We start from the raw sequence: 16,911 nt of genomic DNA, 5'->3' as shown, positions 1-16,911 counted from the left end.
GGGAAATCTTTCCCTTATAAGTAAATATTTACATGCGTGGGAAGCCACAAGAAATATTGTTACTAAGAGCTTGATTTGATAAACATCGAGGAATGCATCTGTGTTTCTTCGTAGTGCTGAATTTGCTCACCAAAGCTTTATTTCTAGACAGAACGTGCCCATTGGAGGAAAGAAAACAAAATAGCTCCTCTTTAGAACTTCACGGAATCTCCAGTATTAGAATTTAAATGAAAATGGTTTACTTATAAGATGAAGATAGTTTCCTATTTGTTTGTTTAGATGAAAAATATTCAAGTCCTCTATCATTCTCAAAGGGTTTTTTATTTATAAATTCTGTAGTTACACTTGCAGTCCCAGAATCAAGGACACTGATAGATGTTATGTGTTTGCTTTGAGACTTGTTTTAGTAAATAAACATATTTTTCATAGAAGGGACAGATTTTAAGAAACTAGGAAGATGGTTACTTGTTCTTTTATTATTGTGGGGTTTTACTACTTACAGAATTTAAAGGAAATTATGTAGGGCTGCAGTGGCTGTAAACACTAAAGAAAAAAGGGAAAATTATTTGTATATGGAATGAAATAGAAGATTTTTCTAAACAGATTATGCTGTTTGTTGTTTTGCTGGCATTAACCTCTGCTTTGCTCAAGTTGAGTAGCTTTTCAGAGTGGCAGATGTTCTATCCTTCACTGTCTCACTGAAGCAAGATTTATTGTTCAGTTAATCATACTCTTCACAGAGTGAAGAGTATTCTAAGAAACACCATTTCACATACTCCTACATTATTTTCTTAAAATTTTCTTTTAAGTTAAAAAATTTGGAGGCCAAGCCTTGGCAAACGCTAGATTTACTGGCTAAATGCTTGCTTTAGTCTGTAATTCAAAGCCCTTTTGGCTGACAGTTGTTGCTTTCTTCCAGTCTAAGCTGCAGTCAGTCACAGGGGAGTGGGAGGGTCTTGCCAGGTTTTTGAGAGAATACCTGCCAATTGCTGTTGGTAGTATTTGATTGCAAAATTAAAACAACCCAAACAGAACATAGCTTGCAATTGTACTAATTGAGAACGCTTTTGTCTTTTTAGGTCTGACTTCAACGGCAGCTCTGGTCAATAATAAGATTGGTCATAACATAATCCCCCTCTGTGCATGTGGCACGTTGCATAAGTAGTCTGCACGTTGGCCTATCTATGTAGGAGGTGGCTCTCCCAGAGGAATTGGGGAACTGTGGTGTGAACTGGATGGGTAGAGCTGCTTAGCTAAATGCATAGGCAGATGTTGTATAGCTAAGTCAGAGTGATAAGGTTTTCTATGGAAATGGAAAAACCCAAGGGGAAAAAGAGTTGTCATACAGGATGATCAAGAGAATGATTGGAGTTTATTCAGAGAAGCACTTACCAGAAGAGGGGTGACATTATAAACAGGAGCGTATGTTTGTAGGTGATAGAGGTCACATAGGCAACACTTTAGTTGTTTCAGTCTTTGTCTTGTTTGTTTCTTTTTGGGTGGTTGTGATTTTTTTTTTTTTTCCTTCTCTACTGTTGTAACTATTCCTTGGAGACAGTTTGCATTCAGGCATTGCCCGTATGTTGAGAAAAGTGACAGAGGCAAATTGAGGTGGGTTAGAGCCTTAAAATAATAGTAATAGTTTTTGTACTAGGGGGGAGAAAACTGCAACCAAACAGAAAACAGTGTTATGGCAAGTGGGGGGTGAGAGGGGGGAAGTTTTAAAATGTTTTTGTAAACATAGAAACATAAGCCACTTGTAACAAACATTAAGTGTCACGAGTCACATTTCTGTCTTTGCTTTCAGTATTGCTTTGTGGGAATTGAAAGAAATAAAAGAAGAAATGGGCTAGTTGCAGAGGCTTTACTGATGTATCTGTTCTCACAAAGGCACCTTTTTTCTTCTGGTGTAGTTTAGCAATGGCAGTGTTGCTGTCCTAAAAGCCCAGGTGGACAGGGGTCTCGGAACATAGCTGTGACTGCAGTGGGTGTGATGACTGCCTTCACTCTTGGCCCGTGAGCAGGATGGGTGTGCTGGCTAGACTTCTTGTGTCTGCACATGGCTTAGAAAGAAAAGAGCAACTGAGCTGGTAGTGGGTCTTTTGAGCTCAGTCAAGTGTCACTGATTTGCTGTTTGGTAAGAAAATCTCTTAATCCTTTTGATATACCACTTGAGTCTTGTTCTTTCCTTCTTTAAGAAACATTATTTCAACACATTTAGTACACTGACTTCCAGTAATACTTTTCTTTTTTTTAAACTCTTTACAATGTAATGATGTATTTGGAAGGGGGTAGAGGGTGGAATTTTAAGGAGGGTGGGAGGGAAGGTAATTTCTTGGTAGGAATAAATGAAGTGCTGTTATTTATTCTAGCCACCCTTCCATTCTAGCCAGGATCATCTGCATGGTTCTTCCATGTTGATCACAGCTAGAGAAAACTAAAAAAATGCCAACAGGGAAAGCAGAGTGTTGTGTTTCCTGTAACATGTCATTTAGTGTTTCTTACATCCAAATTTTTAATCATCTCTGCTTTAGCTGTAGCAGCAATCTCTGCCAATTCTGAAAAAGCAAGTGTGGTCTTTTCCAGCTGTTCTGGATCGAGGCAGTGTCAGAAATGACAGAAACAGATGTGCTGGTTCTTGGTTTCTGCTGGAATTTGTAACCTGGTGCCTTCAGTTGTGCTGAAATTTTCTGCAATTAGTCTGCTGAGCTATGAAATGTGATGGCAGTTGAGGAGCTGGCACACATTTGCTCCTAGCATGTGCTATGTGAGTGCTGTGACTTTCAGTAGGAGAGGAAATACTTAACGTTATGGTTGCTAAACCTGATAAAACCTGCCAGACCTGTATAAGTAAAATGAATACTCACTTCATTTTTTAAGACTACTTGGCTTTTTGAGCTTCATTTTATTCCTCTTGTAAGGTAATTCTTTGCTTTTTTGATACAATTCCATGTTTGGAACGTGTTCTGTTTTGTTCCTCTTCTGCCATTTCCTTTGTTCCTTTTGCCTTTCTGTCTTACTTGTAGCTGTCCCTAGTTTCTCTACAAGCTGGCAAAATGCTTTCAGACATGTTTCCTAGAATAAAATCTTAACCTCCTTTCACTCCTAGAATTCCACTGTTACACATTTTTTTTTTTTTTTAAATAGGTACTTTTCAAGTATTACAATGTTGGATATCCAATTTAAGTAAAAAGTTATGAAGTTATGGGAAGATTACTTGCATGAGACTCGCAGGATGAAAACTTCAGATCCCATAAAGAGTGGTAGCTGCTTTCCCCCCACGCCCAGTCCACTGTAAAATGTCAGATGTATTATTTCTGTAGAAATATATTGGGTTGTATTGTCTGTTCTCTAGCATCTAGGGAAGTGGTCTTCAAACCTTTCTGATTGCACACACCATCAGTAAAAAAATTTTGAGCGTGCACCCCCAATAAATGCATAACTATTTATAAATTATGTACATTGGCTGCTGCGTTAGTGTATTGTGTACATTATAAATGACCCTAAAATAGAAATGATAAGGGGTGAGATAAAATCAGAGCTTTTAAATTTTAAAATTGTATTTAGCAATCATACAAAAAATATTCTTTATACAACCCAGAGGATTGTCTTGTACCCTCTCTGGACTGCACGTACCTCACTTTGGATGCGCTGGGAGACTTTTTAAGAATTATTTACTTTACAATTTTTTCTAGTTTTCTTAGCTTAGGAAGCTGCAATTTTCAGAATATATACAATATATTGTAGAATATATTATACAATAATACAATATTAGTGTCGTAGTTTAGCCCCAGCCAGCAACTAAGTACCACATGGCTGCTCACTCACCTCCTCCCTCCTCCAGTGGGATGGGAAGGAGAATTGAAGAAAAGACAAGGAAACTTGTGGGTTGAGATAAGAACAATTTAATTGAAAATAATGAAATAAAATAATGATACTAATAATAGTAGCAATACTAATAGTACTAATATTACTCTTAGTACTGCTAAGTAATGCAAGTAGTACTACTAATAATATGTAGTGAAAACAAATGATACAACTGCTCACTATCCGGCGACTGATGCCCAGCCAGTCCCTGAGCAGCCAGAGCGAGCCCCAGGAGCCAGCAAGCCAGCAGAGCCTGAGCAAGAGAGAGGGTACCCCAGCCCACTCCCCTCAACTTACATACTGAGCATGATGTCTTTTGGCATGAAATATCCCTTCGGCCAGTATGAATTGGCTGTGTCCCCTCCCAGCCACTTGTAGAGAAGCAGCTGGTAACACCAGTGCAGGATGGGAAACTGAAAAAGTCCTTGATTTGATATAAACATTCCTCAGCAGCAAGTAAAAACTTTAGCGTTATCAATATCCTTCTCGGCACAACCAGAACACAGCGTGATACTAGCTGCTGTGAGGAACGTTAACTCTGTCCCAGCTAAAAGCAGCACAATTAGTAACCTGTTGTGGGTATGTGTACTATTGGAGGTATTGCTGTTCACTACATGCGGTGTATCTAAGAATAATTGTATTTGTTTGTATTTCTTTAGCATTGGAACTTCTACACCTGTGATTTCCTTGTCAAACTGAAATAAATTCAGTAATTGAGTCATTAGTAAAACTAAATGTTTAAAGGAAACATCTTAAAATGCATTCTTATGGAATTATTGTTACTGTCATTGCACACCAGTTGGTTGAGGGAAACCAGGTATCTTTGGTAATCTTTTACATTTAAGGACTTAAAAAAAAAAAAAAAAAAGCTAGTTGACTGTTAGATTTTAAGATGCAGAATACTAAGCAGGGTAGAAAAAGTAATTTTATGACAAGAAAGCTTGGGCAAATTGTTTCAAGTAGGTGATTTTTAGCCGTATCCAAATGTATTATTAGACTTGAACTTTTTTCTTTCACTAGACATTGCAAGAGAAGATTCTGTTCTCTGGCAGCGGGAGTCAATCTACTTTGGTCATTTTAACCTACCTGTCTAACTTAAGTGTGAGCCCTTATTTTTAAGTGTATGTAAACGTACAGTTGTATTTGCTCAGGCGTGGTGTCAGTGTTGTGCCGTTGGGTTTTTCCTGATTTGGCCTACGGGCGGAATGAATTTGCTTCTGCCAGCGGCCTGTGGTGTGAATGACCTGACTGATGGAGGTAGGCATGAGCAGGGCATTCTCTGTAAAGTCATCCTGACTGTATGGCTTGTTCTCCACTCTGGACTTGCTGTTGATTCATGACATGTTAGGAATGTTATGCTAAGATAGGACGGGATGCCGACCTGTGCAGGTTGGTGACTGAGCTATGGTTAGTGTGTTTCTCTCAGTGATAGCGGATTGTTTATGTTTGCTGGTGGGTGGTATTTCCAGACTTGACAAAAGGTTACGTGCTTGATGAAGTTAAGTGTGTCTGGATCTGAAAAAAAATCTATTTTTACTATTATTGTAAATTCAAATAGAAATGTTAGATAACTAATGGAAGTGTAGCTAAGGAGGGAGGTTCTGGGATGATGAATCTGTAATCTTTCTGCAATCTGTATTCTTCTGTGCTGGTATAGTACTTCTTTATCAGTATTTTTAAAGAGTAACGAAAAAAGTCTCTGTGTGGATTTGTTGATGTGACAGTTCACTAATCATTTTTTGATACCTCCTTTTATTGGTTTTATGTGCAGTTATTAAGCTAACACTATGTCAAGACACTATGAAAGTCGTAAGACATTATGAAAAGAATAAGAGGTACTATGTAATGAAACACTATTTTGGCAATAGAAGTTTGGAATACAGTGGCACATACGCTTTCTGCTTTAAGTTTTAGAGGAATTTGAATATCGGATGAAGCTTCTTACCATGACTGGTTAATTAAAAAAGGGGTGGGGGATGATATTACATAGAATTTGATAATTTCCCTTATTAAGTCCGGGATGGTTCCCTTATTAAGTCTGGAGGTTCTGGGATGATGAAATGGACAGTATGGTACAGTGCTTTGCTGTGTGTGTTTCACGTATTTGAGTTTAAATTCAGAGTAATGTAACTCGAGCTGACTTTCCACTGCATGTCATAAAATGACAGATTTCTGAGTTTTAAAATGTCAATACCATAAATCATTAGTTTGCTAAGATTGCACTAGCAAGCTATTAAAGAACATGGCAGTATTTACTGTAGATAAATGCAAATTTAAAAAGGTTCTGTGTATCATGGTTTAAATGATTTATTTGCTTTCAATGCACATATGAATCTGATGTGATGTAAAGATTTAGGACATTTCATTTCCTGTATGGAGCCACAAATTTGCATATTATTAAACCATCTCTTGGAGTCGTATCTGTCTTGTACGTTTTAGAGCGTATCACAGGTTAAGGTACAATGAAAAAAGTCAATTAAAACAAAAACAGAATTTAATACTATTAATATGGATGCTGGAAAGGTACAGATTTCAGCTGGATTTAGATATTGCCTGTATCTCTCTTAATATCTAGTGAGAGCTATAATATAGGCCATCTCAGAAAATGTGAATGTGCCTTTAGCCACTATTTGGAGTATGTTGAAATTTTTGTCTTAGAACTGTTTAACTTGCAAAATTCAACTTGGTAGTCCTTGGTTTCCTCGGGGATTTGAAATAAAGCTTACGAGTCACACGGTCTCCTCAGGAGCAAAGTGCCTCTGTGCTCAGTGTCACGCTTTGGACGAAAGGCGGTAGAGAATCACTTTTATACTGTCTCCTGTTAAATTCTCCCAGCTTCCCAAGGGCCTGCAGTTTGCCGGGTATATCCACTGTGTGGGCCGTGTGGTTCCCTGGGCTCCTAGTACTTGTGTTGTGTCACGTTCTTGGCAATCGTTCTCTCTGTATCAGCTGTCCCACCTCTCGATGGGTCAGTAAAGATTGGGGGGAGGGTAAAATTCTTAATATTGGACTTCTCTGTGTCTTTCATTTTTGGAATCTGTTGTTGAATTTCCAGAAGGGAAGACAGACGCACTGTGCACGATAGTATGGGGCACTGTAACTGTTTTGAATTCAAACATGGTATTTATTTTTAGTTTGAACTGTTTGTACTGAAATTTTTGAATGGATAACAAACTGATAAAACAAGTGTAGGAATTTTTTTTTTTTTAGGGTAAAAATTAACTTTGCTAATAATTTTGCTTAAAACTGTGATTGCTCCCTTTGTAAGATTTTTATTTTTATTTTTTTGGTACGTGCTTTAAAAAAACCCCTCTAAAATATTTTTCTAAAATAGACTAAACCCCCAAATATATAAAATTTGAAATGCATAGTGCTGCTCCCCCTGTTTAAAACAATGTGTAGAGCTAATTCTTCCTTGCATTGCTCTGCTTGCACTACAGTTCCAACTGCTTGCTACCAACTGAACTACTTGGATGTAAAAATGCTTGCAAGCTGTGAAAAATACTAGATTGTTAACTAGGATAAATACAGTGTCATTGATTACAGTGTAATTATCTTTTCAAACTGCCTCCTTTTCCCCTTCTGTTGGGAAGGAGAAGCCCATAAGTAAATGTCACCACCATAAGGATGCTTCAGATGTATTGTACCTGCCTAGACAATAATTTTGCTTTTTTATGTTCGTTATTTTGGCTGAGGGAGGCATTTTAATGTATGCATAGACATAGCTCAGTGCCTTTTTAAAGAAAAGTTTTAATGAACTGTGTTATGTCTTGGATTAACTGGATAGGAGATATTTGCTACTCTTTCCTGTGTAAACTGGGTAAATTTTGTGCCTTACCTAGTTACCAGTTGTGAAGTTGACGAAACTCTGGTTTTATATAAGCCAATACTTAAATGTAAACTTTTCTGTTAATTTGAAATCTTATCCAGTCTTATTTCCTGGGAATACAGCTTTCTTCTTCGTTGTGACAGAGCATGAGGTATAACCTGCCAATATAAAAGCTGTTTTGGGGCAGAAGAGTATTATACCATGCTGAGACACTATATTAAAAACGTGTAGTGCTGGGCTAACGGTTTCAAATACAACATTAGGTGGCAGTAGTAGACTCTAACACCTTGTGAGTGCTTGTTAAATGTACTTTCAGGCAGTTTTCCAAACAAGAGAGAGACTTGAAGAAATTGTATCTTAATACAGAACATTCATGTTACATTGCTATGAAGGAAAGCAGTGGGCGTGATTCCCCCCCCCCCGAATTATCCAGTTTTGATCATAGTTAGTACTGAACAGAGTCATGAAAGCATCAAGGTTAGAGCGGGTGCAATGTACAATGCCGCTGTTGATACGCCTGGTTTAAAATGGACCTTTCTCATTTGCTAGGTAAATGAAGGTGCAGGCTTTGTTAGGAATGTGGCAACAGGAGAGAAAGCAGCTAATTAAGAAAGGGAGAAAAAAAATAAAGTAAATTTTTTTACTATCCTTTTTCCCTTAGAAAGCAGGGGAGATGAGTACTACTAGTATTCTCTTTTTTCTTTTTTTTTCTTTTTTTCCCTGAACAGTGTAACTGTTGGGTTGTGTTGGGTGGGGGCGAAACTGGTGACTTCAGCCTGAGATATCAGCAGTTGTGGCTTCCTGCTAAAGAAATACCTGTATGCTCTTTGTCTGTTTGGCGCTTTTGGATTGTTTTTTTATGAGTGTGGGGTATTTTTGTTTTGCCTTTTTTTTTTTTTTTTTGAGCGTGGAAGAAAGCAAGTCCAAGGCTAGAGCAAGGTTAAAGAGGATGCTTACAGAGGAGGCCAGAGTAGAACCTTTCCTTGTGTGAAAGAGTCACTGGTGATTGCATGTTCATGGTCTCATGTTACTTTAAACTTTGGGCTGCCGCTAAGGTAGCAAATGGCTTTAAATCTTCTGCGTCTTGCTGGAAGGTTATGACTTTGCCTTTCATGAGTGGGTCTTCCCACAGCTTGTTATGCTTTGACTAGTTTTTCTGGTTGCGTTATGGTTGATAAAGTGGCAATATATTGAAGAAAAAAAGTTGACATCATCTGGACTTTTTTGCCTCCCTGTAACCTCTCTGGGCCTGAGCCCTGTTTATCATGATTTCACTGACTTGACATTGATGCTAATGTCACTATTTAATATACTTTTTCAAACTATTGACAGGCTTTCCTACCAGATCTACTCTTAGGACTTGTATTTTAATCATGTTCTCAGCTCCAAGTGTTATGTAATGATAGAAAAGACTGCATGGACAAATTAGGGGTTGAGGGGCAGAGCACGGATTGCTGCAAATTACTATGTGTAAGTTACTCTTTTCCTCCACCTTATTCCTCTTCTGGTCTGTAGAGGGTTTTCCAAATCAGAACTGTCTTTTTATCTCACCCAGGATGTGTACCGTGGTGTTGACTTTTGTTTATTGTGTGCCTCAGGGGATTTGACTGGCTTGGGATCACTCGTGATCTTGTGAGATCATTTCCCTAAAAAGATTTTAGTTCTTATGCTTTTCAAATCATGTATTTTTGATGATCAATAAATTTGTTTTCGGTTTCTGAATATATGAAAGGGAATGGAGTCCAGGATGTGGGTTATTAGTTTTGCGGAAGATGAACATAATATTATTTGCCTACATTTACTCTTATTGTTACTCAGAAACATAATGGCTAAAATGAACTCATCTTTTTTGTGTTCTCTAGAAATGGCATTCAGATTTCATCATCGAGGGATGAAAACATGGGAGTTTTTTGTTTGTTTGTTAACCTTGAGTAGACTGACATGATGTAAAATTGCAGTAAGAACAGGTCCATCTGGGATAATACAGCTATTTTGTGAACGGAGGTAAAATGTAGGGTGTATATCAAACCTTTAATTGTTGAAATGGCGTTTTAGCTTCAGCACACTTCTTTTTAATGTTTATCTTGTATAAGTGCCATACTCTTATGAATAGAAGATTTTGGGCAGTTATCAGCTTTTTACACACAGCTTTGCGTTCTTATTAAGCATAATTTTTAAAAAATTTCCACCAAGATAGAACTGGCCTATTTGACTGCTGCTTTTTTTTTTTTTTTCCCTTCTTCATGGGACTGGCATTTTCTCCATTGGATAGGCATTGTCCATACTTCTTGTTTTGGACATACTAAAGAGACAATTCAGATATCACAAAAATCAGCATCCTGAGGAAAAGGGAGGTCTCAGTTTGCTTGGTTCTTTCATCCTGGCTTTAGGGAACAAAACAAGTATGTATGTTGTGACGTGTAGTTTATCTAGTAATCAGAAGGATGAAGTCTTTTTTTGGAGGTTTGAGGTAAACCTGTGGAGATCCAGCCCTGTAGTTCTCCCAAGAATAGCCAATTTGACTTTTCCAGGAGGCTGACTGTAGCCTTGGACTTGCTTTCTTTTTTTTTTCTATCATAGTTAATTGAAATACTTTTCCTCACGTTTTCTTACAAGCGTTTGAAATATTTTGTATCTGCTACTGTGAGAAATTACTTTAAATTAGATTAATAATCTAGATCATGATCTTTCAGGAAAGTGGAGCTTGACTGTGTTTATTCTGAGCTGTTTTCTGCATGCTGTAGTTTGGTAGTTGCTCATCCATAGACCGCACCATATCTTTTACATCTTGGATCACTTCTCCCATTTTTATGTTAGGTGAAAGGTTCATTGCAAAGAGAGGTTTTGTGTGTTTAAATTGGCTTTTTGTTTCTATTTAGGAGTGATGTAGTGCTATTCTGTACTTAAAATTAGTGCTATTATGTTGGCTTCTTGTTAGTCTGGTTCTCTAAGGGAAAAAAAAAAAATCACACTCTTGGGTGTGTAGTTAAAAATTGCTATAAAGTATTCTCCCTGTTCTCAATCAGTTAAATGTGGAAACATTTTACCAAAAAGCTTGAGCTATTGGTTAAGTTTATATATTTTTCAAAGGTAAATATAACTGGCAAAATGTAAAATTTGTGAGGATGTGTTTGAATACTTTGAATACTTTGAATACTGCACTTTAAAACCATTCCTGTAAGCTTATACTTAGATGCCGAAGAAAGAAAATGTTATGCCACCCTGTAGGTTGCTATAAAGATTGTTTATGCAGCTCAGCATAGGACTTAAAATACGTTGAATTGGAGAATCTTGAAAAATGTACTGTGCGACATAGGAGACCAAATCATGCTAAAGTGCAAGGAAAGACTATACATCAGTTCAAAGGCTACATTATTCAAAAAAATACAACCATAAAAAAGGTAATAAGATTACATTCTCACACTTCATGGCTAGTAAGGTGCATTAAGCTGCTCAGATATTCATAACTTACTGTGACATTTGGGAAGATTACATTTTGCTGTGCACAGCCATTACTGCAGCTCAGATAATAACTAGCCAATGCATGGACCTGGATTATGATCCCTGTCATTGGAAACAAATCTGTGTTTTGAAGGTTGATCAGTTTCAAATCACCATTAGAAAGGGTTAATATGAAATACTGTGAGGTGTGTGTGTGCTTATGTGTATCTAATGGGTATGCATACATATAGTACATCAACTGCACTGTGCCTTTGCTATATTGCTTTCTCTCTCAATGTTTTGTCTTCACTTCCCTTAAAGGAAATGGTAAAGCGGTCGTTATTTCTACCATAGCATATTGTAGAATGTACTTGCTGGAACACTTATGTTTGCAGATTAGATTGGAAACCTAATTTGACAGCTTCCTGGATGGGTGGTTACTGATAATAGTGTATCTAGCCAAAAATGAAAGATTGGTGTAGACTAGGGTGAAGGTAAGGTCACCTCTAGTTGCCCTGTATGGTTTTGGTGTGATAATTGATAGTTAAAACCAAGTGCATAAGAGTTGAATTTCTTGTTAAGAATTAGCAGGCGTTGTGGGGCTGGAATTTAGCCACCAGCTATTCTGTCTGTACACGGAATGCAGTATTTTCTTTGTTTCTTTCCTTGATGGTGAGGAAGAGGGGGTAGCTTCATGAAGAATACCTCAGTTTAGTAGGGCATGATAAATGTAATGTAAAATTAAGTGTAACGTTGGTTATGTATTTTACAGTTTCAAATGTTTTGTTCAGGTTTGGGTTGGTTTTTTTTTGGGAGGGGGTGTACTTTTTCCTTTGCATTTGTTTTGCGACAATTCCATGTTAATCCATTGTGCTCAGTATTCTCCCTTGATTTCTAACTTACAGAGCTTTCTTGAGGTAGGCCTTTGCCTCATCTTATGGAAGGGCTGAGGCTTGGAATGGAGAATGGTAATGACTTGATAGATTTGTTTGAGTTGACAGCAGGAGTTGATATAGAGAAGCTGGGAATATAATTTAAGTCTCCTCATTCAGTTCCTGTGGTTTTCCTAGATATTAAGGAAGCATCTGATAGTAAATTGCATAATTATTTTTCACGACCAAGAGGGGAGAAAATGGAGAAGTGTAAATTACTGTTTAGAAATTGTTGCCATGAGACATTGTCTATTCTGTCATAAAAGCAGTAACTTTCTCTGCTTCTTGTGGTTTTTGGCACTACTGATTTATGCCGAGAAGACCAAAGATTGCTTCTTCAAAGTGACAAGATTTAGACACTTGAGGAAAATGTATGGTAATTTCAGTAGTTAATGAAGAGTGTATATTCTGTTCGGTTGGGTAGGTTTATCTTCAGATCCTGAGCAGCTGAGAGAAGCTGTCGGAGCTAATATGGCAGCAAGTTAGTATATGTATTTTGGGGCAGTTTTGACATGGTATGACTTTGGCAAGTGACAGTACTGAACCTGTTAATGGTCAAAGCCTGTGAAAGGAACACCCTGTAGGATAGAAATCATGTCTTTTATTAGTCAAACTTGTAGAAGTGAGAACAACCTGAAATACTTTTGATCATGAGTCCATTTTGATCATTTTAGTCTGTGCCACCTGAAATCCTATTTGTATGCTGGTATGTAATGGGTATTATGGCAAGCATTAGGTTTATTAAAGTTCAAAAAGCCAAGAGAAGTTTCAAAGTGAAGAATTGTAGTAGAGGAGTTCGGTTAGTACAATCCGTCTTTCCTTCAACTGGATTTTCTATTTATTGAGTACACAAATGAGAATTAAGTAGGTTATTTCTTTCCCCTTTCCATCTCCTTGGCACGTGCATATGGGGTTAGTTACTCAGTGTATGTTCAAACAAAGACGGCATCTAGGAGACCTGAAGTACGGCAGGATTAAGTGTTGAGCCACAGTATAGTCAAAGGCTTCAAACAGTGCTGCTGTTTCACTTTCATACAGATATAGCAAGCTTTTGCTTCCTTTTAGTACCGGTGGCTACTGATGAAACTGGCAGTTAACCAGCTCTATTCAGTATCTCAGGAATGACTCTTAAGTGTTTCTAAGTGTCAGTATTTCTGATGTGCAAGCTCCTTTGGGCTAGAATTGCTCTCTTATTTGAAGAGTGTTGAGCAGGTGCAAAAGAAAGCTTTTGGGACTGCTCCAGGCCATTTAAGGTATCTTAGCTGACTTGGTGCTCTCACGTGGTTTGGAACACTCACTTGGTCTCTTCACTTTTCAGCTGTGTGGGGCAGCTTTGGCCATCTGTATCTTTAGCTACCCAAATGTTGTTCTACAGCGATTATGTGATAGTAGGTGACACCTTAGGATCACCTTTGAAGTTTCACAATAGAACTTGAAACAGAGGATGAGTAAGACTTGATATAGGGATATTGGCCTTATTATAGTGTGTTTAGCTTACGTCTTTGATAGCTTTCTTCTTGCAGAATGAATAACTTTAAACATGGAATGGTACTTTGAACCGATTGTCTTAAGGATTTTTTAATTTTTTGTCTGAAAGCTTGTTGGGGGCCACTTTGACTTGGAAATGAACTTTATCATCCAAGAAGGAGAGAGCATCACCTGCATGGTAGACCTGCTGGACAAGTGTGATATCACCTGCCAGGCTGAGGTGTGGAGCATGTTTACGGCAATCTTGAAGAAGAGTATACGCAACCTACAAGCATGCACGGAAGTGGGGCTTGTTGAACAAGTGCTCAAGAGAATTGATAGAGCTGACAACATGATTGCAGGTACAGTTTCACCCAGTGCATGACTCAAACTGTATTCTTGTTATGTAAAATCTCATGGAAACATTTATTGATGAAGTGATAGAAATTTGACATTGCATTTTATTAAGCAATTGTATCGCTGTTCTTTTTCTTTTCAGATCTCTTAGTGGATATGCTGAGTGTGTTGGCTAGCTATAACTTGACAGTTCGAGAGCTAAAGCTATTCTTCAGCAAGCTTCAAGGAGAAAAAGGGAGATGGGTAAAAGAAAACACAAAACTAAATTTTTATATTGTTACTTACATTTTTCCTAATGTTCACAAGTTAAAAGGCTGCTTGATAACCTTTATAATCCACATATTTTAAATGTACCAAGAAATACAGGATGCTTTCTGGTATTATATCAATGAACCTTTTTACTGGCAAGCAATTAAAATACGGAGAGTGGAATAGTGAAGGAGTTAAATATCCTCCTAGATCTGTAGACTGGATTAGTCTTTTTGAACACCTGAGAATATAATATGGTGTTTCTAAGTGTTTTTATGCATGTTTTTATTTTTGTAACTCCAGTTACGTGAAACTGAAGAAGAAAGAATTAAATAGAAAAAGAAGTAAAAAATGTCTACATAGGCAGTTCAGTGTGCTTATATCTGCACATTGCTCCTCTTCACCTGAAGACTGAAAAAATTGGTCTAGTTAGAGAAGTGAGAACCTGTGGCAGAAATTGAAATGAAGGAAATAAGCTCCAGCTGAAAAACTGAATCATGTGTTTTCTCCTATTCCTGTGTGAACTGGAAAGGGAGAAGAGGGTGTCCTTTTACTGTTATAGAACCTCCTTCCCCAGAGTAAAAACATGTATGTTGTAGAGGCCAACAGATAAAACCTTCTTTAACAAAACTTTGTTGTTTTGCTGGAATTGAGAACTATTTTAACACTCGCTTTACCTGCTTTGAATTTTAACTTGGTTCCTGTTGTCTCTAGATACTTTGCCTAATGTAGAGAAAAGTTAGGACAGTGTCTCTGTTGTCTTCAAATGATTTAAAAAAATGTATTCAATATAAAAGCCAGTATTCACAAATAATACAACAAATGTTAAAAGATCCTTTGAAATAAACAACTTCAGAGATCTTTGCTTGTGCAAGTAAAAATATTTTAAACTTAATAAAGGGTTTAAACCTAATAATTGAACATACAGAGTATATTTAACGGTAGATGAATTAAAGTTGTCACTGTAACTTTAACTTTTTCATTTCCTGTCTTCCTGCTATTTGCATTTAATTTCCTTTCTTTATTAAAGACTAAATATAAAGGAGAGGAAGAGAAAAATGCCACAGTTGCATTGCTAAGGAGTTGTACAACTCCATAAATCTTAAAATCAGCAGTGCTGTAAAGATACAAAGTATTTGGCTGCAACACAAATTACCTAGTTGAATTCTATAGTGCTGAAGACATCTAAGCAGTTCTCAGTGTTTCCTCCTCAATTTTAATTCAGATTTGTGAAGCACCGTTTATCTGACTATAATTTTGGTACATTTGGAATACTTGTAATGGATCATGCAATGCTTAGTTTTCAGAAGGTGGCTGGTTACAAGAGGGAAAACTCAGCAATTTCAGGAGAAGATCAGAAGTATAACATCATAGTTTAAAAATAGTTCTACTGGAAAGTTATGAAGTAGAAAAAGAAGATGCATAAAATTATTCTGCCAGAACAACTTCTGTTGTTGTGAGCTCATATACTTGATTTGGAGTTTATAGTTGCTGAGTATTGCAACAAAATCAGTGTAGAATTAGGGTGGTGATTGGAAGTGTTAAGTATTGATACTGACTGACTGCTCAGTTGAGGTGCTCCAACCTTCCCCTGAGATTTCCCTATGGACTTAAATGGAGATACGTAACCAAGGACACTTCAGTATATGAATGTAGCCCTGAGGGAAATGGTGATGTCTGCTGATCCTCCCTCTCCCTTTTGCTAGGTATTCCCCATCTCCCTTGTGCTGGCACAGCTTTCATGCAGCCGCAGTCCAAAACTGCTGTAACTGAAAATTGGTTTGCATTTGCTTTTCCTAAATTATTTTTAAGCTGGATCAGATAATTTTCTTTAGCTTGCTGCATATCCACATAAGCAGTAGCACTGACAGGCATGAACAGATAACATTCAGGTTATTTTAATTTCTGCTGGATTAAAGTGGCTTGGGCCTTTAAGTCCTTAATTTAGTTATCCAATTAATTGTATTTCAGTGCAACTACTGTGTATTGTATGAAGGTATCCATGACTTTTTGCTATTGTTGTTTATTTGAAAGTGCTAAATGTCTTATCAGAGTATTACTCTGTGCGAAGCTTTAAAAAGTGTCAAAATTCATTTTTGGGGTGTATAGTCTTTTACTTCTTACAGCTGTGTTTTATTTATGTACAAGTGTAATAATTCTCTTTGTCAGCCTCCACATGCCGGGAAGTTATTGTCTGTGTTAAAACACATGCCTCAGAAGTATGGACCTGATGCCTTCTTCAACTTTCCAGGGAAAAGTGCTGCAGTATGTAGATATTTTAAGTCTCTTGTTGGTTTGTTGTTCTATTTTGGCCATTGGTTAATTTGTGGTGTTCTTTTGTTTCATCTGTCGTTGTCATAGATGTAGGATTTCACCCAAATTTTTTTCTCTGCTTGACACCTTCATTATGCCTAAATAAATCACACTTATAATAAATGTGCATGATCACTGTAGAAGAACAAATACTATTACCTAAAAAAGGGTTTAAATGAGGATTAATTTTTTTTTTTTCAGACTGGTTCAGTATAAATCTTATTTCAAGGAGAATCTGCCTGCTTTTCACTCCCAAGTTTCTGTGGGAATGGTGCTTGTGTTAGTGTTCCAGTATGTGTGAGAGTGGCTTTGTGGTGGGTTGACCCTGACTGCAGGCCAGGTGCCCACCAAAGCTGCTCTGTCACTGCCCTCCTCAGCTGGGCAGGGGAGAGATGATATAACAAAAGCTTCATGGGTTGAAATAAGGACAGGGAAACATCACTCAGCAATTACCAT

General features: G+C 37.4%; 1 protein-coding gene across 1 annotated transcript in view; it reads left to right on the top strand.

Annotated features, from left to right (window-relative positions):
- The window catches only part of LRBA (LPS-responsive vesicle trafficking, beach and anchor containing), a 144,480-nt gene that overhangs the window by 29,678 nt on the left and 97,891 nt on the right, over positions 1 to 16,911 (top strand). Inside the window, exons 2-4 of the mRNA XM_010159865.1 lie at positions 13,667 to 13,898; positions 14,036 to 14,136; positions 16,312 to 16,407. Coding sequence (XP_010158167.1) covers positions 13,667 to 13,898; positions 14,036 to 14,136; positions 16,312 to 16,407 — 429 coding nt within the window. The remainder of the gene's footprint in view (positions 1 to 13,666; positions 13,899 to 14,035; positions 14,137 to 16,311; positions 16,408 to 16,911) is intronic.

Source organism: Eurypyga helias, unplaced genomic scaffold (genome assembly GCF_000690775.1).
Source record: "Eurypyga helias isolate BGI_N326 unplaced genomic scaffold, ASM69077v1 scaffold371, whole genome shotgun sequence".
In the NCBI taxonomy this organism is placed as follows: domain Eukaryota; kingdom Metazoa; phylum Chordata; class Aves; order Eurypygiformes; family Eurypygidae; genus Eurypyga; species Eurypyga helias.
This window is presented reverse-complemented; position numbering and strand designations above follow the sequence as displayed.